General features: G+C 40.1%; 1 protein-coding gene across 2 annotated transcripts in view; it reads left to right on the top strand.

The window, feature by feature from the left end:
* HDAC11 (histone deacetylase 11) overlaps positions 1 to 25,898 on the top strand; it is a 214,680-nt gene that overhangs the window by 86,961 nt on the left and 101,821 nt on the right. The window contains exons 4-5 of one of the 2 annotated variants that reach the window (XM_069206616.1): positions 10,908 to 11,024; positions 19,037 to 19,079. In XM_069206616.1, coding sequence (XP_069062717.1) covers positions 10,908 to 11,024; positions 19,037 to 19,079 — 160 coding nt within the window. The remainder of the gene's footprint in view (positions 1 to 10,907; positions 11,025 to 19,036; positions 19,080 to 25,898) is intronic. The other variant, XM_069206617.1, reaches the window with a different exon arrangement.

Raw genomic sequence — 25,898 nt, 5'->3', positions numbered from 1 at the left:
CGCCCAGAGAACGCTTTGCCATCTTTCCCTGAAGAGCTGGGAAAGAGCTTCATTTCTGGTACATTTTTGAGCCTGAAAGCATGTCCTTGGTGGTGTCTGTGCGATTGGGGAAGCGCCTTCCTGAAGCCCGACAACACCGCCGTGACCCAGGCCCTGCGCTTCGCCCAGTTCCCAGTTCGAGACTTTGATGTCCTGAAAAGGTCACCGCCGTGACCCGGGCTTAATTCTGCTGAGCACGAGAGGAGCGCTGGCCCTGGGACCCCCAGGGCACCATCCATTGACAAAAAGGAGCGAGCGTGCTCCTACCGTGCCCCGGGGGAAAGCGTGCTCTGCTGAGCGCCTCCGGGGCACAGGCAGGCACCCACTCTGGTGCCTGCCCTCTGTTACGGCCAGACGTGCCGCAGCCGGCATTCGGAAGCCGGGCAGGGGGAAGGAAGCTTCATCGGAGGCTCCTCTGTCCCACTGGGCCTCCCTTTTTCCTTTGTGGACGGGCAGGGGGATGGAAGCCTCATCGGATGCGCCCCCTGCACCACCGGAGCCCCAAAGAGTGCAAGGAGGACACGGGCGGGGTGGAAGCCTGGCGCAGTCCTCCCGTTTCATGATGGGCCCCTTGTTGGCTGGTGGCATTATTGTGCCCCTCCCCCCTCATTGGAGGGCCACTGAAGGCCCGGGGGGGCCCGGAGATCGTGGACCCCAGCAGGGACCCATTATAAACCGAAGGGGGTGCGTGGTGCCCCCCCTTCTTCCCCATACTGCAGAGTGGCCCCCAGAACGAGCACAAGGTGCGCCAGGGGCCCCATGTTGTTACTCTTGGCACACAGATTGCCGTTCTCATGGTAAGGCAGATACTTTTAAAGGACATATATGTCATAGGTTCCTTATATGGACGTTAATGATTCTTATGTTGACCTGTTTTACTGATGATGTACTACATATATGTTTGCTAATGTTCCTTTAATGGACATAACATGCTAATATGTTTTTCTGACTTGTCATATTTTTTTATAATGTTCCTGATATTGGCGTTTATGATATTTTTATGACAAGTGCATTGTTGTAGTAATGTGATTCCTGACTACTCCTTATGTTGCAGAATATTAAGTAATCTGTGTGTTATATGTGAGTACTGCTGATTCTGCAGAGTAACTAATGTGTATCGTTCTGACAACTGCTAAGGTAGCAGGATATTACTGACATAGGTTCGGTCTAATAATTGCGTTGTGTACAATATAGTATATTTTCATATAACTTAGTGTTGTGTTTCCTTTGTGGTGGGGATTGTGCGTCACGTGTGTTGTGCAAACGCTTTACACATTGCCTCTGGGATAGGCCTGACTGCTCTTGCCAAGCTACCAAGGGGGTCAGCAGGGGTTATCTTGGACGTGTAACTCCCTTGCCCTGACTAGAGTGGGTGGGTTCTGCCTGGCTTAGGTGCATACCCAGCCAACCAGAAACCCCATTTGTAACAGTAAACCATTGACTCTAAACATGCACATCATAGAAGTGAAGGTAGTGAGTCTCACTGAGGAAGATATTTAACTTTATAAAGGAATATGAGTTTTGTGTGACATTAATATTATGAATAGGCTAGAGGTTTCTAACAGACTTTTCCATTCCCTTGCTTTGAGACTGAGGAAACAATCATCATGTAAGCATGTCAAGAAAGCATTTCTTTCCACTAATTGTTGTGGGTATTTGGGAAATCACCTGCAGCAACAGTAGCAGCAGCTAAGCTATTTCATAACTGAAAATGTGCTTCGTGTGTCATCTTTGCGTTTATGTTTACATCTGAACTAAAACCAGATAAATGGAAACAAATATTTTGCTAATTACTTATTTTACTTATTTTACAGGAGAGATTCTTAGATGTTATAGCCATATTGTTACCTAAAAATGTCAATCTAGAATAGATTATTATCCCCAACCTCACCAAATGCATCTAGGAGCACGTATTTTCTAATGCTTTCTTATATACTCATAAATACAGTTTACATAGGTATGGGTGTAGATGTACCACTCCATCTCTCCTGTCGCTCATGTATGGGGCTTTTCACCTCAAGTGCAGAGAAATGCATATACACATAGATCTACACTTTTGCTGTAAACGGTGGGAGTGGCAAAATGCCCGGTAGAAAGGGAAAATGAAAGTGAAACACTGGGAAGGCCCGGCAAATACAAAACAACACCCCCCTAAGGGTATGCCAGTTGCATTTCAATAAAGTTAATTTACATCTGCTCTTGTTGCGCTAAAGCACAAACATGCTTAGATCTGTTCCAGCCAAGGCTTGGAGTAAGTCACACATTACTAAGCATGGCCACTCACAGGTGCAACAAGGGGAATCAAATATACATCAATAAAGGAAGGAGCAGAAACATTCACAAAAAATAAAAATAAATGGAAACATTGATCATGTAACTTTATACACTATAGACGCTGAAACAAATCTCATTTTACAAATACTTAAAAAACAATGATAAATGAAATTAATTAATGAAAAGACATACAACATTAGGCATTGAAGACAACCCTACAGAGCACATGTAAAAATTTATCTTTTAAGAAAAATAAGATAAATAAAAAGAATATTAAAATAATAATTTGTATACACTACAGGAACCTTTACAAATCACATTGTGAAATGTAAAAAATACTAATAAATACAAATAAAATAATCAATGTACAAATCCTATTACTGTATATTATGCAGACATCTTTACAAACCAAATTATAAAAATGTAATCATGATAAAACACACACCTAGAAGATTCTAAATATGAAAGTTGTTAATGATTTACAAAATAAAAACACACCTCATCTCACACCTCACACATACACACTCAGGAACACATCATAACACATTGGACACATTTGATGTCACATACATGCACGCACACCCACATGGTCTTTTTTGATCTCTCACTTTCTCTGTCTCTCGCCCCTCACCCAACAATCCCCTCCCACAGAAACTATACCTGTCATGCATCCACAAGGTCTCCCATCACATGGGGAAGTGGGCAGTGTTTAATGTTTGGTTTCTGTTTATGTGCTCCCAAGAGGAATGTTTGTCAGGCCTGTATTATTTTCAGATGACCTCTGTTTTCCTAGTATTTAAATCTGTAGATCTGAATTGCATAGTCAGAGATCGCTGCCACCTCTACGTAGAACTAAATTTGGTAGATTTATGCCAAAAATAGCCTACACATTTGCTAGTAGTAATTATATCTCTATACATTTTGTTAAATTGCTTTTATCACCTTACTTAATGGGACGGGGACACATACTACTTGTCCAGGGCCTTTATCTACTCCCAGAGTTGGTGAATTGCATTTAGGTTTAGGCTTATGCCTGTGCAAAGATTTACAGATTTGTAATTGGACCATTAGATTTCTATGTGCACCAAAGTAGTGCATATACAAATTTCCAATGGTTCTAATTCATAACACAAGGACCTAGAGGTATGTACACCGACGGATGTAACCACAGAGTGCTGGTAATCTTCAAACGTGCTCAATGAGTGATTTAATGTTATGTGTGGAAGGAGGGGATTTGTGGTGGGGGCTTGGCCAAGAAAAATGCATAGAAAACACTCACTATTGGTGCGTTGATTGCATTCACAAACATTTTCATGATTATTCACAACCTGGGAACACTTGTGCTGTTATTAATTTAAAGATGGGAGTTAGTGTGCTTCCTAGAGTGAGATGAGAAAGGAATCCCTCAAGACGTATTTGAGTATTGTTCGCCTGGTTTCTGTGCAAGAACAAACCTTCACCTGTGAGGATAACGGAAGAGAAACTAAACATGGTGATGCACATTCTGGCAAAATCTACTACTCTTGCTGGTTGACTGCCGTGCAAAATATGTGCAGGAGTAAGATAGCGGTGGAAGAGTGCTCAATGAAATCTACGTCATGCATAGATTTCCATGATTGTTCCTGGGAACTTTTAAGTCTCAGCTAGCATTAAGAAACGTATTCAAAGGCGCATGTTCACAATTAGTAGACTTCACACTTGACATAAGTTCCCCTGGTTTTAAAAAAACAAAATGCCTAAAAATGCGAAAAGCTTTGAAACATTTGTCTAGTACTATATTCTTTTATCTATAAGAATGTATCCATGTATGATTTAAACGAAAACGTTTTTAAAATGTTGGAATGTTTTCTTGTTTTTTGTACTGCAAACAGAAGCCTCTTTTGGAATGCTTCTTTGAGGTATCCATGCTACTCACTATGCTCTTTGCTCATTCTACGAAAGTTTCATTGCCTTCTGATTCCACTGTGGTATTTACTGTAATGACATGCTTGAGAAATGTGTTGTGTTTCACCTTATTGACTAATAGATGGCATTTATAGTTTTAATAAGGCGTCCTTCAGTTTAGTATTCTTTATACTTCGAATAGCCATTATATATGTGAGTTGTTGGAGCTTTAAAAATGCATTAATGACGTGTTATAAATCACGAAAAAGCATTTATTGGCAATTCCTATTGCACTACACTATGCACTTATGTAAATTATGTAGAGTGTATTTGCTTTTCGATAAAATGTTTGTATTGCAAAATATATATTTTATTGCAGACATATGTGCACAACAGCTGCTATGAATTTGAGTTGTGAAGTGTTTGTTTGTGCATTAGAGAACAAACCACTATATTAACTTTATGCTTCTTTTATTTGTTCATGTAAAATACTTAAATATTTTTCATATGCAAAATGCAATAATCATGTGCATCTCCACACACCTTGGTATTGAAATGTATGGACAGCCAGCTCCATTTAAAGTAGCATTTTAGACAAGAAGGTACCAACAGCTTTTTGAGGTATATCTGTAAATCACGTGTTGCATCATATATTTATGTATGTTTATACATGACTATGTATCTCATATATAATCTCAATCACATAATAATGCAGTGGGGCCAAATTGGCACATATAACTTACTACACCCATCCCTGTCTGGCTTCCGCTCCTGTCATAGTACGGAGACAGTGTTAATAGTAATCACGAAAGCAATTACCCAGAGTCTGAACGTCAACTTTAATGTGGCCTTGGTGCTGTTAGATCTTGCTGAAGCGTTTGATACTGTGGACCACAGTATCTTGTTAAAAAGGCTGGAGCACCTGGGTGTGGCAGACTCTACCCTCAGTTGGTTGGGCTCATTCCTGGAGGGTAGAGAGCAGAATATTTGGATGAAGCCATGCTCCTAAAAAGGCAAACAGCTGAGATGGGGGTACCTCATGGATCTGCCCTGAGTCCCACCCTCTTTAACATTTACCTTGCCCCCCTAGCATATCTGGTGGAATCATTAGGTAATATGATTGTTTCCTACGTGAACGACACACAACTGTTATTAACCTACAAAGGAGACTCTGTCACCACCAAGTAAACCTTCACTCACTGCCTAAAAGCACTTCTTGATTGGCTCAGAAAGAATAAACTCCAATGCAACCCAAATAAGACCGAGGTCTTGTTGTTTGGGCCAAATCCATCACTTGATTGATTAGGGGCCTGGCCTGACAATGTTTTGCCTCCCCTCACCCTATGGAGGTGACAAGGAACCAGGGCATACTGTTGGACACTAGGCAATCTTTTTGGGCCCAAGTCTCCTCTGTTGAAATCCTATATGTGGGTTTTGCGTACGCTTTGGACATTTTTGCATCTGATCCCATGGGAAGCACAGGTGACAGTGGTGAGAGCACTGATATTATCCAGGCTGGAGTAAGCCAATGTCCTTTATCAGGGCATTCCAGACTTTCTAACTCAACGACTACAGATAGTGCAAAACATGGCAGCGCGCTTACTGTACAAACTCCCTAAACTTTCATCTGTATCACTCTTGCATGAGAAGCTGCATTGGCTACCAGCACGTAAGCTAATAATACACAAGGCATTATCCCTGACTCTTCGAGCACTCTACAGTAGAGGCAAAGCCGACCTGAATATAGGGATTAAGGCCTAGAGACCCAAAAGAACATTGTGCTGTAGTCAGGCCAGGCTGCTAAAAATCTCCAGTTACAAAAAAACAACATAGTGGGGGCTCTTCCTTTACGGTAGTGGTAGCAGGTCTGTGGAACCAGCTGCAAAGACAGCTGAGAGCAATAACAGAAGAAAGTTGTTTCAAAAAATCATTAAAAACATAGCTTTTCAGCAGTTAGGGTAGTGGGGGCACTAGCTCAGGTTTTCACCTGTGCTCACCATCTGATGCTAAAAGCGCTAGGATACTCTGGGAGTTGCTATGGATACCCTACTTGATACCCTATCGTAGCTATGGATACCCTATCAACGCAAGCACCTGGATACCTTATCGAGTGATTAGCCGCGCTTTATGTATCCTGACTAATTGATACATGTGCGCTATTTAAATCCGATCATTTATTCATTCATCATTGCTATTTAATAACGCATCATAGGTTTATTATTTTTGTCATAGTGACAATCTCAGACTGGGATAGTGACTTTAGTGACATGATTAGACTCAAAATGAGTTGCTGCTGTTTACAGTGTTCTTTGTCTCTGAGACTTTCCATCATTCAAGTTAACTAAAATACTTATTCTTCAAGTAAATTTCGGAGAGCTAACTTAATAACTACATATATGCCCATAACTGATTTGTACGGCATTGCAGCTCTAACCATGGAAAGCTTTGCTAACGATCTTAAGACCTGCTACATTAAGCCGTTCATGAAAAAATGAAACCTTTATCTAATAGAGCCAGTCTCCAAAGGACTATTTCTCAGTAAACCCACCAAATGAGCAAGCTTCATCAAGATCTCTAATTCCTTAGAAAAAGTAACTGCTGTTGGATCACTCAAAAGGTTTCTGCCCTAGCGGGGAAACCAAACTGATGTTGATCTCCTCCTGGGTCGATCTGAAGACCACAGTTGACAGAAAGGGAGTTTCCACACTAGTAGTTGTAGTAGTAGTACCATTACCACTGTTTGCGCGCCGGTCCTTGGTAAGTAAACTTACAAGGGGACGCGTATAGGTCGATGAACCTTTTGATTCGTATAGGGTGTTCTTACTATAGTTTCGATACAGAATCAGAAATCACTACACAATAGTCCATAACCATTAGTCAATTCAACACTCAATGGAGTCAGTAATTTACACACACCATGACCTTTCCGTCATGAATAGCCACACCTTTCGGTACAAGTTTAGTAAGTTTTATTCCCTATTCGTTAACTACACTAAGTCATGAATGTTTAATCATTCAGCTCATAATCAAAACAATTCTGATAATACTTGTTAATTGCAAGTTGCAGAAGACATGACTTAATCAAAGCTTGAATCAAAAGACATTCTAAGGCATCAACATAAAACATTAACAAAACCCCATTCAATAAGTCCAAGATATCCATCAAGTTCAGCAAGATAGTTCGTCAACCATTTGTCCCTGTAATTTGTCAGTCTTCATGTTTGTAACCTTGACTAACTCCAATTAGCATCAGCGTGTGGGGCTTCATGCAAAATAATTTAGAACACACATTTGGAAAACATCTACCTAATGGAAAGAAAAACTAAGCCAGCTCAGTTGGTACCTAGAAGGAAAAGGCATAAAAATACAACTCAGTCATTGTCATATCTACCTATCCACGGTAATGGTCAGCAAGCAGAATTAGTCTTCGTCCCCAGGGCATCAGTCGATCAGCAAAGCATCAGGCTCTCAGTCAGAGAGTATGGGCCCAATGACAGAATCTCAAATCTCTCTTCCTCAATATCGCCTCACAAAATCAGGACAAGTCTCTCTAAGGTCTAAAATCAAAATCTGGTCTCTCTTGTCACATTGTTATATCAAAGTTTCCCAAACCTTCCCCCCAAATTCCAATTGGTCAATTATTCATACGTTATTACTCTACCCAAGAAGTTCCTTTCACCAAATCCATGAATTCTAATATTTCACAGTTTACATGTCGTTGATTGGTCAGCTTTACGTCCGGCTCGTTAGGTATAGAAATTGTTGCATCTTCGTCTTCCGTCAGTGTCTTCATTGTTCGCGTCCTGGGAAGGTACATCTCATGCACGTTACACATTATTAGTTACATTGCTAGAGACATCATCTCCTGTCCATCGGTTCTCACAGAAAAAAACTTCTTCTAAGCATTTTATTAAAACTAGTTCACTCTGTCATTATTTTGTATTGAACACTAAGAAATACAGCTTCTGCATGAGGCCTGGCAATCTAGGCCAAGATACTCGCTAAGTTAAGGCCTACAATTAATAAGCAAGAGCATTATTCACAACCCTTAATATGACATATTACTACATTAATCTGATATATTTTCAGTATTTCATATAATCATTAATTAGTACATTTCGTGAACACTAATGGCCAATCTCTGAGGTCACAATTTCAAACTTGCACATTATTTTCTACGTTATTCATTTTTCTACATAAGTCATTATTCAAAATACATAAACATTCATTAAAAAAAATTCTAATCAAGACATCTGCGTTAGCACCACCACTACTACTATTACTACTATGACTACTACCACCACCACCACTACTGCTACCACCACTACTAATCTTTGCTCCAGTCCGCACCCAACACTGTCAAAACCCAGATCCTCAATTGTAGAAACTGGTGGAATTACCACATTCCCACCATCTGACCTCTGGAACATGGAACACCTCCAATGATAGTCTTTGAATTAAGAAGTCTGAGAGTGATGATGGATTCTGAACCATAACATTACACTCTGTTAGTTACCAACAGCAAAATGCTATTCCTTCAAGACACTTTTGTGAGCAAATAGTGCTATTGGCAGAAGCAGAATAACATTTATATATTTCAAATTTTTCTGGTTAGGATTTTTTATGTGCAGTCTTGGTTGATAAACTATCTCACACCTAAATTAGCTTGATAATAGAGGAGAAGTAGTGCATGGCACACTGGGGTTCACATGTCGACCCTAGGTAGTCTAATGTGTTAATCGACTCGCCTATGGATTCTTTCAGGAAATTAGAAGTTTTGACACCCACCTCAAGCCTCCTCGTTTGTTATGGCCTAAAGACTCCTCTTCTAAGTGTACTGTTGGTTGATTACCTGAACAGTTTAGCATTTCTTTTACGTAAATGGTCCTATAGTTATGTATAAGGGTAGTACACCATGTTTCCAGACTCTTACTTACTCTTTACATTCTCCTACTGACTTCAGCGTCTAGTCAGTTCTTGTGTTGTGGAAGAAATCTCTTGTCATGTCATTAGCAGAAGAAACTCTGTCTTTAAATAGCACGCCCTTTCTGAACTCACATTTGTTTCCCTTAGCTTTATTCTGAATGTATACAATGCTCATTAGTAGCGGGTCCCAAAAGGACGTCCTCACTTTTTTCCTCTCTGCTTAGCCATCTTTCTTAACTTAGAAGTCATTCTTTTAGATAGCTCTAAGATGGGGCACTCTGTTGGTGGCAATAACTGCTTGCAAGCTGTAAAACTGAAGGGCTGGAAAAGTGCAGCTGAAGAGCAGGATTCTTTATGAGAGAAGGAACCCATGCATGATATTGAATTCTACATGGTAAAATATAAAATACAATAAACCTTGAACACAGGAGTATGAATAATTAGCAATAAAAAGCCTCGTTTTCCACCAAGAGAGACCCAATGTCCAGTGGAATTTATTGCATATGTGTAGTTATTTTGTTCTTTGCTAATCCTGTAGACTGTTTTGCACCCCCTGTTTACTGTTTTTAGTACCTGGTTGATTGGGGATATTATCAGTAACGCATTTAAAGGCCATATGTTGTCACGCACTCAGCCCCTTTGATTTTCCTGCTACACCACCACGAGTTTTTTTATTTGTCTTGCGCCGAGAGCCCTGTATTCCATCGAGAAATGAACATTGATCTTTCTTTGTATTTCCATTGCTGCTTCTTCGATGAACAGGACTGGTTTTAATTGACTGGATCTCTCCTCTCCACTCTCATGCAACAAAGACATATCAAGTCGCAGGTGTGAATTGCATGGAAGAGTGCACATCTACAAGTGTTGCTCTTTTACCCCCAGTTACAGCAAAATGCCTTAGATCCCATTGCACATTTATACAAGCGGCAGCTGAGCAGATAGAGGGATTGACTAGTGGGACTGATACTCATCACCTGTGATTGGATTGCGTGAGTTCCTTCACAGACAGAAGAGGAGAATCGTTGCTCATAAGTGCACCAATTACAGGGCGAATGATAGTGCGAGATGTCCATGTGCTGCACGTGCTGACGCTCTTTGATTTGTAGTGCAGGCTGTGAACTGACATTACTGAATTGACAATGGAAATTAGAGAAACTGACAAAAACGGAGAAACAAACGGGATCTTCGCTCTCAAGGGAGCGTGACAAAACTGCCCGTTGCAACTTTTCTACTCCCCTTAAGTCTCTATAGGAGAACATCATGGAGACACCTACGAATTTGGGTAGAATAGCCTTCTTTTCTTGTTCAGAAGAAACCTGCGGGCAGCTGATGTAGGACAAAACCTACCATATGAAAAGGTGTTTTATCACTACCTTGTTATCACAGTTTTAAAAAGTGGGTTAGTGACAGCTGAGGTGGGGAGTGAGGCACATACAGAAAACGTGCTTTCTTCTGTGCTTGCCGTTAGACGCAGCTTTACATCATTGCAGAAAGTTCATTTACAGACATACCCATCGCATTCCTATTTTCTTGCTGTTTTTTTCTTTTTTCCTACTGCTTTTGCTAAGAGGTAGCTGCATTCTCAAAATTTACCGATGAACACATATGTTATAATTATAAATGAGACAAGAAAAAACAAAATAAAAGGCGAAGTAATCCACACATCCTATGATTTTGCTTTTATTTAAAAGTAGTAGAAACATGGTGAAATAATGTAACATGTATTAATACAAGTAAACGTGACTTCTTTCAAAGTGATGTATTATTTTTTCTTTTTCTTCTAGTGGTCATGTGTAGTGGCTTCGATCACTGAAATCCCCCCTCTTCTCTTTCTTCCAAATTGTATTGTCCAAAGAAAAGTGCTAAAGCCTCTGCGAACACAAACAGGGGGGACAATAATGGTGAGAACCATCTTCATCTTTTGGACACATGTTGGGTACATAGTACATTTGACTTAATACCACACCCAAGACAAAGGTGTTTTAGTACACAGTGCTGTACTGACGAATGACATGACTGCAACTGCACATAATCTTCTTTCTAGCATGTTAAATACAAAATGTATTTCCAACTACCCCTGCTAAACGGCGAAGAAAGAACTATAATTTCTAAATGCTTCCTAATTAATAAGGAAATTTTACTTGGCAGAAACCAATTGGTAATAATTCACCAAATACAAAACAAATTAGAAGTAACAAGCTTTGGTAAATTCAACAGTAGTACACTTGTATCAAGGGTATTGTTTTGCATGTCACTCAAAATTGACTTTTTCTAAAGAAGTAATTCCTTATTTCATGGTAATAAATTGGTGGGGAGTTTGTACCGCAAGATTTTCTCAGTTCTAGTCTAATTGCATTTTTCTTTCCATGCCATGTTTTTTAGTTCTGTATTAATTGTTAGGAATGCACTCTGGAAATGTATAACAGGAGATATAGTTCAACCAAAATTCACTTACCATATCTATAAACATTCTGGTTACAATTAACATATATATATATATATATATATATATTTACTTTCCTAATTTCATAACAGTATTCCTTTCTGCCACGTGACAATCCGCCCAGAAACAGTAATCCTCAGACACCAAGATAGTTAATTTAAGTAAAAATAGACAAAGAGTTTCAGTAATTTCATAATTGAGGAGTCTTGGTGGTCATTTATGGAGGTGCGAGAAACTAGTGTGGGCAGAACTGAAAGGTGATCGTAACATGACTACAATGAGTTTTAGGTCGAAACTGAAAACCTGAGAAGTGTGCCCTGGGAATAACCAGGGACACAAAACTGAGATACTGAAGTAGCAGTGATACCCAAGTAAGAAAGAGTCATACACTCTTGTGCATCAGTTGGATGTGAGAGTGCGAAATGAAATAATTCAATCTTGGAGGGGTTATTCAGTTTAAAGAGGGATCAAGGAGCCCCGCATTCTGTAACATAGAAATATCACTCAAGATCTGAAAATTGGCAGATAATCTTTTTAATGATGGATGAAAAGACCTGGGTACAGCACAAGGATCTGCGTTGATAAGTGGAATTGTTAAAGAAACATGTTCTAGATGAGAGATCACTCATCCACGCCAAGTCATTGAAATGGGAATGTCCCCGTAGAGACTATTCTTAATGAATTCTGTTTTAAGACTTAAACACCTACATCTGCACGGGTGGTTGGAGTGAAGGCTGGATAGCTTGTTTTTTCCAGCGGGCATTTCCCTGGTGGGCTGGAGTTTTTGTAGGCTGGTTTTTGAAGGAGGAGTGCAGTTGCTGACACCACTGTTACTTTCTCCAGCTCCCTCAGGACATTACAGCAAGCACGGGCAGTGCTGTAGGACACATGGATAAAAAACAGAGCGCAAACAGAGCGCGGCGAGAGGAGGAGAGAGAAGGGAGCGAGAGGAGGAGTGAGAAAGTTGAGAGAGGAAGATGGAAGTGGGTGGTTCGAACAGTTTTTGCCAGGGCTGCTTTTGATTCCCTGCCTGATCCTGGAAAGATTAAATGCAAGACACTTATGGACCTCTCTGATGGGTCCAGAAGCAAAAGTAAAAAGCTGTCTACAGTCCTATGCCATCATTCATCAGCCGAATGATGTCTGTGTCTGTGCTTGGTGAACCTGGAAACGGATTGACTAGGACCAAAGTCGGGAATGAGAGAAAAGATACTGTTGTATTTGAGTTCCTTCACATCTGTCTTGGCACTTTCCCAGGAGATGAAGGGCATTAAACATGCACACGTTAGCAGCGTTGGAGGTGCCCCTATGTAAGCCCTCTTTAGCAGCTGCAAAACCTGCCTATGTTTGTACAATGAAGGGAACACGTTGCAGCATTAAAAAGGGGAGGCCACAGAAAAGCATTTGTGGGGAGGGTTGTATTTTTCCCAACTTTTCCATCATGTTGCCAGTTTCCCAGCCCTGATGAACACTTGGGAGCCATCTTGCCCACCACTTTCCTAGTGACTGTTTGCATCACAGGACAACTTTGCTCCAAATAGCGCACTTTCTTTTTTAAGCTATTTTTTACCAGGTGTTCCTACCCAATATCGCTATTCCTGCTAAACTCTTGACCATTGCCCCTATTATAACACTTAAAGGCAAACATGTTTTCTAATCACAAAAATAAGGTGAAAAATGATATAGACGTCCGTTTTATCTGAAACATTGTATTCATCTGTTACCTCGAAAATAATCAAATAAATACATGTTTACTTCAATGTCTCGAAGCAAAGTTTCACCTAATCGCTAAAATGCCTTTTAGATATAGATCCAGATGTCAACGCAAGCAGTGAATATAGTTATATAGTCTGCATTATTGTATTGTACAGGTGACTTCAAATGGCGCTTGCACATTTACTCATTATTGTTGTGTAGACAAATATTATTATATAATATCTTTGTAGATTGGTTCTGATTGGCTTTTGGTGTAATTTTTATTACACCTACTTGATTAAATTTGCACAAATTATTGATGATCTTTTGCTTCCACTCAGTTTAATTAAATACTTCTGATTTGTTCCTGATTTTCTGGTCTAGCACTGAAAATGCCTCAGCCATTCACTGCTCTTGATGCCTTATTCATTTCAAAGGTTTAATACATTTTCTGATTTATTTTTCCAACATTCATTTTACATATCTGCCCTATTTCATCTGTTCCCCTAACAACATATTTCTGGTAGAGATTGCATATCTTGAGTTTCCTCTTTTACCTGAGCCAGAAGTGTTCACAAGTAGAATGGCAACTCATAAAAACATATGCTGAACTTTATGAACGCTCAGTGAGAGGGAGCATGACTGCTGGTGAAGAAAGTCGCCGGCTCTCACAGGAATGAGCTTTGAAAATCAGCATACAACTGGGAGCAGCGCCTTCTTTAATGCACCCTTCCTCTCTTTTCAACTGAAAATCTAGCACAAAGCATCTATTCACAAAAGGTGAGGAGGCACAATAAAGTCAATGACATAAATGCTGTAGTTGGAAACCAGAATAAGCATTTTCCAGTTGTAAATGCCATACAGTTAGACTTCAATAAAGCTAACGTTAAAGTTAAAAAAAATCACTGACCCGTGTCTGTAATAAACTGAACATCCATATATTTAGCTGTTTGTTGGTTAGGATTTTTGTGAAGTGCTGCATGACTCCCTCCAGTTACTTCAGTGATGATAGGAAGAGCAAGTCAAGCTCAATAGGTAGGAATGTTAGAGTCAATTGTGTCTAATAGGTAACCTTGGGTCACATACTAAATTTAGAAATTGTGATTTCTTAATTGCAATGCTTACTGAATCTCAATAGGAAACTGTATTTCCTAATTTAAGAAAACATACACATTTTAGATAGTGTTTCCTAGTGGGTTAAAAATGTACCTATCTCATGAATATGAATGAGGTAGGATGCAGTTTGCGATACATTGGGAATCAAAGCCATCACAGGGATAGTGACCTGCTGAGGTCAGCCATGTGATTGCTTTTTAATAAAGCAATGTTTTTTTTTTTTTTATGCAGCCCTTTTTCCTTAAATGGACCACTGCCTGCTCTTAAAAAATATTATTTTTTCATTCTCAAAGGGGAATGGGTCCCATTGGGGCCACTTCCCATTTGCGATTGGGTTACCATCTCCATCAAGGAGTCGGTAAAGCAAAAGTATTAATGTTTTGCGAACGGAATTTGGGGTCAAACGATTAATGTGTCCCATTCAGATTCGGTATTTGGAATAGGTGCCCAGAACACGCCCCTTTCTAATATTGAATCACAAACACAAATTTTGATTTGGTAACATGTTGCTGAATCACAGTTTGTGCTTTGAACATATGTAAAAGCATTTTGCAGTCAGAAATGGCCTGATTGGGCTGTTCCCGACTGCAAAAGTGCTTTGTACATATGACCCCAAGTCTGGCATTTTTCCGCAAAAGCCACTGTTCTGTTCTAAATTCAGCTGAAGCCAAGACGGAAAAGGTAACTTTTTAGGAGTTTCTTGAACTTAATGTAGTTGGATTCAGTTTTCAGGTTGGGGTTATGGGCATTGCAAAGTCTCGTACCTAGATCCCCAGAGATCTACTTCCATCAATGTCTTGACAGATTATTCATTGATCTTATGAATCATTTTCATCAGGGACAACAGGAGAGGCACCCATCTCTCTAACTGGTCTATCATTTTGGCATAGGCTGTCCCGTAATGGCCCCCCAATGACCTGAGCTCCATTGGGGTGTACCTGGACCCTAGGTATTTCAGTATTGGTGCTGTTGCAAGGGAAAGTCTGCATCATGTCTCCTAATGCCAGGTTTCAGGGAAAGATTATGGATTTCTCCCAATTTATCTCGATGCCTGATAGGCAACTAAAGCGAATAATCCCATGCATGACCTGAAAGAGACTGCGACCTGGATTTCTAATGATGATAAAATATCATCAGCTGACATTGATAATGATGCTCCCGAGACCAAAACCTGATGGCCCAAGCTTACTGGTGCTGGTCGAGCATGCACACCAGCAGTTCTCTGGTGATCCCAAATAAAACTAGAGACAGGGGGGAATCCCTTCCTAGTCTCTCTGTCCACTATCAGCATTAAGGACGTAGCTCCTTTGAATTTGATGAAAACAACTGGTCTAGAATAAAGGAGCAGGATACAGCTAACAAATCCATGCTCCCATGCCCATTCTCCCTAGAGTGGTGAGGAGTGGCTCTACTCCAGCAAGTCAAACACACTGGTGATATACAGGAGGATCGCCACCGCAGGTAGCTCCAGGCGAAGTTGGTTTATGACGATGAACACTGTGCACAGGTAATGGGATGTTGAGTGCCCCAGTATGAAGTCCAACTAATCGTGGAGGGCCAAGTCAACAATAGCAGTATTGAATTTTATTTTCAGTGTTAATAAGTAAAGCAGCATGAAAGACTCACATTGTGTTTGAGGCCTGCCCTCATGGTTACCAGTGAGTCTTCCAGCAATGAAGGCAGAAGGACATCATACGATCCAGCCTACTCATACATTATAAGGCTATACAGGGCAAGAATGTCTGTTTACTGCTCATAAAATTCAATTTTAGAGGCAATCATAGCCAGGGACGCGAACACTCTGTACTCCCTGTACCGTATCATTAATATCAGCTTAGGAGATTGGCTCATCTAGACATAGTCAATAGATGTCACAAAAACAAGCTAAGGCAATGAAGTCAATGTAGCTTTGGGGAGATTTGCAAGTGGCTGTAACCTATGACATGTATAAAGACATACCCACAGTAATCAGTAAGAAAAAGTCCTGTACACCAAAAACCAACAGTGACACTGCTGCTTTGGCCAGAAGGTAATGGTCTTGAGGCATAGCTGGTTGACGCCCTGGACGGTCCAGTAGATACAAGTGCAATCTCACCTTCAGTGGAGGCAGTTGCTCCCTGCATGGACACAAGGAAGTCAATCAATTATTCCCCTAGGGAGGACAGTCATTAATAGTAAGGCAAGCCCCTGTCCAGCAGTGCAGTGCCCCGCTTTGGCACTGACGCAATACATGTGAGCTCCAGCACATTCAATGCAGTGCTACAGCTCCATATGGTCCATCAGTGCACCTGAGGTAGATGAGTCTCCGACAGTGTCTGCTGAGACCCAGCAATCTATGTAGAATGGCCCATATCACAGCTGCAAGCAATTGAAGCAGTCCAATAGTTGTAGCCTGCCCTTGAGCCGCCTTGGACCCACCGACCTCACCCACCACGCAATTGTGCATGAGGGCAGACACTACTCATTCACCAAGATGACTCTATCCCCTGGTGGTAGGATGAGGGATTGCAGGGCATAAGGCACCAGGCTGGCACTGAGTGATCCCAATGAAGCTCCACGAACTGAGAACAGGACAGGGACCGATCACTAATGCACACACAGGTGCAGGCTGAATTGGCTCCCACAGGAGAGGTCACATCTCTCTTCTGCATCACAGGGCTGTCTTCTAAATGCAGCCTCCTTTGGCCAGCCACTGCTCCCTTCAGGAGCCATGTCCAGGCCCCTCCCGATCCCCACAGGTGTGTCAAGGCTGCAGGTTGGTAATAAGGTCATTATCTGGTCCCAGGAGGGCTCTCACGAGGCAGGAAGTCTGAAGAGCAAACTGTCTGCTCCAACCATTCTTACAGATCAGAATACTTCCAACTCCACTTCCGCATACAGTTACTACCTCATTCTCCGCATTAATGTTCCTGCTCTGAACACAAAGGATTCATGCAGATGCCTCATTTTGCCAGACAATTTGCCAAGCTGCAGGGAGCCTTGCAGTTGTGTGACCATGTGCGTGGTCTGCTCTTGATTGTCTGACCAGCCGCAACAAAGCTAAAAGCAAATCTAAAATGCTTTCTCTAATGAAGCTGCAACTTATCACAACATGTGTATATTTAAAATGGTAGCACTAACCTGCATAAACTTATGAATTCAGGCAGCTCAATTTCTTATGTTCAGCATGTCAAAAGGCTTTTGTTCCTCACAACGAAAGACATTTGGTTATTACTAGCTCTTCCTTTGCACTCCTGTTGTGCTCATTATGTATCTACATTCACCCACAAACTGTTAATCCACCATGCTGAATTTGGCTATTTCAAGATGGAAGAAAAAATAACTAAATTAAGGCTTTTCACCGGCACATCACATCTCTATCAATATTCATATTTTTGATTAACAGGATGTGCAAGTTTTAAACTCGCAAATTCACCTCATATGATATCTCTAAAATGTTACATTGAAGTCCACTGGCGTATAACACACATTATTAAAAACTAATGAATTGACTTAGATCAGACCAGGAAATGGTCTTATTTTGAATAAGGTTCTACTTTCATACCAAGCTTAATGTCATTCAATAAAGCTGTTTTTGTTGGTGTGAAGAGCAAAACGCCCAAGGGGAACTGTATTGGAAAACTCGTTTTTAATGACTCCCTTTTTATCTGTTCTTTTGAATCTGCCTGTAACTTAACACACCAAAACCTAGGCAGATGGACCAAGTGAGGTCCATATTCCACGTTCATATGCCAAAGTTGTTAGCAAACCAAAAAATGCCTTTTCAATGGAAAATGAACCTTAACCTTTACAGTGGTGCTATCTGTAGTATTTAAATGCAGAATTTAGCAAGCTCTTCGATTGATGTTTGGGCATAAGATTTTGGGGCATACTGTGTTCTTTGTAGACAATGATAACCAGATTCACAACAGGCCAATTGATGAGCTTTTTTATGCTTTGTTTCATGCCCACCCAACAAGAAAATATACGGCTCATTCTTTTCTTATCGAAAGTGCACTCCAGCTACTGTATTCTTGGTCAGGCTCCAGATTCCTTAAAGCTGTCTTGCTGAGAAGCTTAAAAAGATTCCTTTATCTCTAGAAGTCCCTCCCTAACTCCAGTCCAACAGCAGAGGTCAATAAATGCACAGGATCTGGAAAAGATTTTAGTTTCACCTGAAGACCCATTAGTCTTTCCCAGTAGGGAAGACTAGTCCAATAGATGTATGGTCAGGTCCCTCTCTCCATTTCTCCGACTGTCAAAGCTTATTCTTCCTTAATGTAGATCACGGGTGAAGCTGATAACTCTCCTGGTGTCTTTAGTGTGTCTAGCCAACGTGACTGATGTGACTGATGAATCTTTAGTTGCTGTAGAGTCTAAATGTTCCCCGGAATATAAAGGAGGTAATGCCTTAAGGCTTAGAATGTTCTGCTGACTTTTAGGTGCTGTGGAAGGTTTTCCAACCTTAGTCGCTTTCGTGCTCCTTAAGAGAAACCATTTTAGGTTCGAATATTTTACTAGGCATTGTTATGGGCAAGATTACTAATTATTCTTAAAACTAGTTCTCAGATTTATATGTGTGGATTTTCCGGTTCATAAAAGGTTGTTGAAAGAAGTAAAAGTATTGTTTTTTTACTTCAAACATATGTTTATTTCAAATTTATTTTTTCTTTTGATTAGGCTGGAAAGCTTGCCATGGAAAGAGGCTGGGCTATCAATGTGGGTAAGTAATTTTGCATTATATTTCACCATGGACTTTCTTTCCATGTTTGTGAAATCTAATGATCTGATTTCATTCCTACTGTTCTGATTTCATTCCTACTGTTCTATTAAGGAATAGTTATTGTATGATAGGCTATGTCTAGAAGGAATTGTTTAAGTATCTGTAAGCTCAGGAGAGTAGTTGTTCATTGTTACTGTAGTATGTGTTTTAAGTGGCAGTGAAACTTGATACATATGCTGCCTGTAATTGTGACTGCTGACCAGTACGTTGAAAAGTAAAACTACGTTTTGAATGCCAAAGGTCGATGTTAAATATTAATTCCTACATTACTCACATTAAAAATTAAAACAGCCCGATGCTGTCTTATCATTTTGATTCAAAGCAATATTCACTGTTAAAAAATAATATATTAGTAACTACAATAGTAAAACAGAAGCAGAAAACAGAACAGGTAATGATTCATCAATCACTTCAGATACCAACTTCTGAAATCATCACTGGTATGGAGCTGCATAGGTAAGATGAGACAAAATATCCCAAATGGTACAATGCACAGACTGAACCACAGAGCCAAAATGGAAAGAAACTATTTGAGTGGAAAACTGCAATGGTTTAGATTGGGCAAGTTACACAAACGATAATGGTGTTTAATTTAAAAAAAGAAGTATTTTTAGATACCGGGCCAAGAACATGCAAAGCAATCACCCTTTATTAATGACATGTTTTGGTGTTTATTCGTACAAAGAGCAGTGGTATAAAAATAAAAATTTCCCAGGGACCAGCAAAACCTGAGGAGTATCTATGTGTCCTTGGCATTTCACTTACTGTTTTAAAAAAACATTTGTCTGTCATTCTAATTGCTCCGAAATTATTTTCATAATTCTTATTAAGAAATAAATAATGGATGATCTGTGAATTCCTTAATAGCAATTTAGGAGGATATTTCAAACAGTTTTTCCATTTTATTTAATGATATATAAATATTCACTGAAAAAAACAAAGTTAAAGTAACGTTATAACTAGGTGAAAGGTTCAGTAACAAAGTAACATGTTAAGCTCTAAAAAACACAGAAATTCATCTGTTATAGTGCTAGTTATTTCAAGTAACTACAACTTGTGCCATAATGTAACTATAATTCGTGCCCACACCACGCATAGTTTTCTCATCAGTAATTTCATTACAAATGTTGCCATTGTATTATCAATTAGGACAATGAAGATGTAATCAGGGATTTAATGTTTGGGTAGTTAGCAGTGCATGGCGAGCACACCGGCATGAGTTGTATTTGCCTAAGGGCACGAGTTATAGTTACTTGAGATATCTATGCAGTTTTAACCATGGCATATTCGCAGATTCGACACACTGATATCTGTGAATCCAAAATTTTGAAAAATAAAAGAATCTGATTGGACAAAAGAGTGTTTTTCCCATCGGCCCTTTCAAATGTGCAGTTACAAAGCTGGAACCACAGTTACAACATTTTCTCTTGTGGCCTCCATTTCAGGATGTGTAGCCTCTGAGTTTTAAAAGCCATATAGCAATGGAGTGTGAGCACACGAGGACCCCAAACATACAGTTCGTCAACCTTGATAGGTGCCCCATCCACGACTTAAATAAATAAAATAAATAAAAAGATTTGCCGGGTGCTGGGTACATTTTGGGATCCTATATCAGAACCGTGGACCCTGTGCTCCATTGTAGGTGTCAGGGAACCACAGATCCAGAAAACTATCTGCAGAGGGAGGCAGTTTAAAGCTGGAGGTCAAGAAACTCAGGGAAACCTCACCACCCCATGCCTCGACATTTGGGAATTTGCATTTATGGCTTTGGAAGAACTGACCCCAGAAAGACAGGCATGCATCAGAGAAGCTTCCTGTGGGTTTGCAATTCCAGGGCATGATGAGCTATGGCCCCACCACAATGCACAAAACCAATTAAATTCACCTGTTATGACATACAAATCCAGCAAAACTCCTGGTATCCATCCTGCAGAAAATATAAAACAAAGTACAAAACACCTATTTCAAAATAGCACAGCAGAAGACTGACTGGCAGTAGCAAAACATAGTGAGTGGCATGAGTTATTATGTTAATTGTGTGCATTGTATTCAATAACTGGTGAATTGTAGTAGTCTTCAGCATTTGGACACGAATCATTACTCAAATGCATGATAGTCACCCCTCTGTAGTTATTGTTCAGCCTCACTTTCAATTGAAAATACATTTTTTGATTTCTCTATGATTTTGGTCCCCATAAACAGCTCTGCATCAACTTTTGCACTTACTTAGCATAGTCAGCTAAATTTCAAATTTCATGCAGGTCTGTGCAGGGTAAAAAGTTAAGATGGAGCACAAAATAGATGCGTTTTCACTCCCTTAATTTTTTCTAAGTGAGTGGATCATCATAGAACTTGGCAAGACAAAATCTAACTGACTGAGTTAGTAGATGGGCAAGTTTTGTATAAATCTACCCAACACAGAGCTATAGTAAATTATAAGCAAATAAAAAAAAAAAAAGCCTTTTCAGTGGAAGTGCAGTTGAGCCATAGCTACACAGTGGTGGATGTATTTATGAGGCACACGTGACATATTGAGGGCCAACCAACTCATCCTACCATGGTGGTGGAGGTTGTTTACCACTGACGTCTTGGGACCTTCTTACTATAGCACTGCAGGCTGGGCCAAGTAAACCCCTAACCCACTTGACTGTTAGGGCAGTGAGTAGTCCAAGGCATTTCAGGATGGTAAGATGGGGGATAGAGATTCAGAACTCAACATTCACATAACCGATCAATGCCTCTCGTTATGACAAGAGAAGTACTTTAATCATACCAAAACATAATACAGTACTTAAAGAAAGGGTGGCACTACTGCAATAATCATTAGATAATCTACAGGGCTGACTATATATTAAAGTGGAAAGGCTACTGTTTAAGTGCAGGTGTGTCAGAATTCGGAGCCAGGGACTTGCTGAAAATCCCTGCCATCATTTAGCCGCTGTACTGTGGAAGGAAGGATAAATATCACATACATAGCAACCGTGGGACAAACCTGGATGAGGGGTAAAATAGAAGTTCAGGATTGAGGCTTACTCTCTGAGGCTTTGCTTTAAAGGATGGTGCCACTCTGCTTGACCTGATGTAAGAAGTATAAATACCAGCTGGAACGTGGCATACAGGTTACAACTGAAACAAGACTTACCTGATACAGCTGTGGATAATGCTTTAATGAGGCTGGATCCAAACAGGATTCTGGGAAAACCCCAGGACGTTGCTGGACTCACTTAGGTTAGACTCTACAAAAATAGGAGTTTAACAGTCGGGCATCTAGAACCTGGACACCAATGAAGGAACCAATGGACCAAAAGGGAAAAAACACCAAACAGTGAGAGACTCCTACATGGGTGATAATTGGAGCAAGGATCAGAAAACCTATTGCAACCAGGCAACCTATTGCCAGGCACTGAGCTAAGGTCTTAGAAAGTCTGAATAGGCCTCTCCTGCTCCTGACCTGGAAGTGACCTTTAGCTAGGAAATGAGTGTGTGTGCGTTCTGTGGAGTTAGTATATTAGTGCTCTCTCCTATCTAAGCTTTCTCAGGCCTGTGTTCCAGTGCTTCTAGCCCTTCTGTGCCTGTTACCTAACCTGATTCCTGATTGTATCCCTCTCAAAAGAATATTCTTTCCAGGGAGCATTGTGTAGTCCTGCTGTTAACTGGTACTGCCTATGATATTTCTTCTCAGATCGGGGGCATGGATGATATCAGTGGGTTCCCATGACCTTTCTTAAATAAAATACCTTTTCCAGGCAACATAGTATTGTAATTGGCCTCAGGACATATGGGAATCCACAAATCCCTCAGCCTCATACTCTGACCATCTATCTACCATATTTGGAGATCACTTGTTGGGACCATTTGCAACCGCAGTTTACCCTGGGATCGGAGATGTGGAACAAATGGATGTGCCCATGAAAGAGGAGTATTACCTGTTAGGTTGCCTCTCAAGTCTTTCAAATGACAGAGAAAGGTCCTACGAATTGAGTGGTAAACTTTGAGTGAGTACCAGGAGTGGTTACATTTTTAGGAGGCAAGCACATACTACTCCCAACTTCATACTCAGGAAACTTTCTTTGATGAGTTCTGCAAAATACTTAGAGTCAGCTGTTGCCTTAACTAAATTGTGATGGGAAGCTCTATGTATTGCATGAAGATTATATAACAATGAGGGTACCGAAGGAACTGTGGCTAGAAACACTGTTTCAAAAGTAATCGGTTGGTAGAATCGCAGAGATGATACAAAGATTTATTATATGAAAATGCAACCATCTCAATCCATTAAAGCCGAACACTGGGATGGCCCATCAAAAACAATGAAAATATTGTTACTAGGATTTATTTGAATGCTCAGTTTGACCATCAGTCTGTGATTGGTGACTTGGGCACTTGAAGTGCTTGGTCCCAATCCTTTTAGTTAATTCAGTCTAGCAAAAAAGGAACTGTAATCCTCTCTCAGTACCAATAATGTTTGGGAAATCATGGAGAAGAATGATGCCCACAAATGAAGATTCCTGTCAGTTCTACACTGGAAGGTATATTTTCAGAAGGTTAAATTGTCCCATGTTGTTAAAATAGTCTATGACTATTGATAGTGTTATGTACCTTGTTATAGAAGTAAGTCCATAATAAAGTCATGGGTCAAGGTCATGTGCATTGGGCAGTGTAAAAAATTGGGTTGTTGGCTGAATCGGGTGTTAACTGTGCTCAAGCAACAACTACAACCCCGTAAGGGTGAACCACTAAAGGCACTAAATTAACGTGTGCATAACCCTATTGTAACTTGGCACAAAGCAGTGAAGCTAAACTTAGAGGCAATGTGTAAAGTATTTACACAGCACACAAACAGTAATAAAGTGAAAACACAACACAAGAAATGTCACACACCAATTTAGTAAAATAGAGTAAATTTTTATAAATTATTTGGTGCCAAGATGACAAAAATTCAACCAGTATAACAGGATGTATGATTTTTTAAAGGTTAAGGTAAAAATGAGTGCCTAAAAGATCCAAAGCAGACATCTAGTTGCGTTAGACCAGGTCAAAGTCAAAACAATATAGGTAACCACAATGAAGCACGATTGGGATGCAAAAAGTAGATTTGGCCCCGTTGGCGCTTAGCTTCGGACTTGGAAGAAATTTGAGAAAAATTGTCATCAGCTAAAATAGGCTGTATATGCCTTGACAGTAAAAAACTGTACCACAAGTATAAAGTGTATCTAACCTTTGCTTGAAACAGCCTTTGACAACTTGAACAAAATATATTTCTATCATGATTGAAGAATGATCTTTTTCCTATTAAGTAAATTGTGCTGTAATAACTTTTGTTAAATGTTTCTGAACTTGCCTTGTATAATTACCTTGATGTTAAAGGATGTGTGCTACATTATTTTGATACAGTTGTAGTTTACTGAATAGTACGGACTGTCCAAAAAGAAGTTAGATTATCATAGACAAAAAATATTTGTTAAATCTATCTCTAAAGAGAACCATTCTTATCCCACAATTCTTGTGGCCACTCACAGCGTCAAAGTAGTAGTCACTTTATTCTTTTTTGTACACTTTATAGTAATCCCGCAGGATTTTTCTCCCCCCTGGCTTTTGCCAAAAAAATACATATTACTGATTACTCCTCTCCTTTTCTCTGCACAACATCCATTTGACGATATCAGTAGAGGTGAGAGTAAGTTTGAACAAGCAGAGACATAAAGTAAAGCTTCTTTTGGTGGGGTGAGTGGCAGATGCCATCTTTGGACCAGTAACTCCATTAAGGTGGCCTAGGCACTTACACCTCTAAATGGTATTTCCCACCATGTGACTTCTTTAACAGAGATACAGATCATCAATATGGCAGCATTGGGATTCGACAGGGAACACACAAATATACCTTCAGTGTTGATGAAATAAGAGCAATGACAATGACTGTCTCAGACTTTTACTCACTCCAGTCCTAGCATCCATAGCAAAAAAACTAATTCCCTAATCTACTGTTGCTGATCCAGCAGAGACAGGTAGAGAGAAGGAGTTGAAAATTAAATTCAGTCCCTTTTGACATGGAGGTGAATATAAAGTTCATGTGAATTAGGAGCACCTCATGACCAATGCTGCTCCGGTTTGCTTCTGTTGCAGTTCATGAAGCAGCAGAAAAGAATTGTCTGTCTATGTATTAATTGGCTCACATTTGTAGAACCACCATTAAAAGTTTAATATGTATCATCAGTTGTAAGGTGTATAGAAATACGTTCTATATATATGTATATGCATGATGGGCTTTCCTGATTCACATTTCCTCTTATCGGTATTCAAGCAGTACCAGAGTATCCCTCACAAATCTCAGTACCCATGTTCCCCTTCGTGCATGGAATGGGGCTGTTGGTGATGCTAGGGGTAAAACATACCAGCACATAATTTAAAGTAAGCGACATGGCTGAAGTTGGACCGATGGCCATAGGAGTTGCACATTCAGCTGAAGCCTCAGCAGGAACAGATTATTATTTCTTCTGTCACTTCTTCGCTTGTGTAGTGCCTCATTGAAGGTGACACACAATGGCATCAGCAGGCTAGCAAATCATATCAAGCAAGGAGAGTTGGGAAAGGATGGTCTGTGAGCAGAACAGGGTACTGTGCATAATGAATGAGACTGCTCCAAATTCTGGCCATCGTCAGTGCTTTGGCATACAAGCATGTTCTCATTTGTACATTTCATTGAACACTTAAAAGTAAATGAAAGTGTATATTAATCCCTACCTGTAACTGAAAAAATTT

The sequence above is a fragment of the Pleurodeles waltl genome, chromosome 9 (genome assembly GCF_031143425.1).
Source record: "Pleurodeles waltl isolate 20211129_DDA chromosome 9, aPleWal1.hap1.20221129, whole genome shotgun sequence".
NCBI classification, from domain to species: Eukaryota; Metazoa; Chordata; class Amphibia; order Caudata; family Salamandridae; genus Pleurodeles; species Pleurodeles waltl.
The sequence above is the reverse complement of the archived record's forward strand: the minus strand, read 5'-3'. Positions and strand labels throughout refer to the sequence as shown.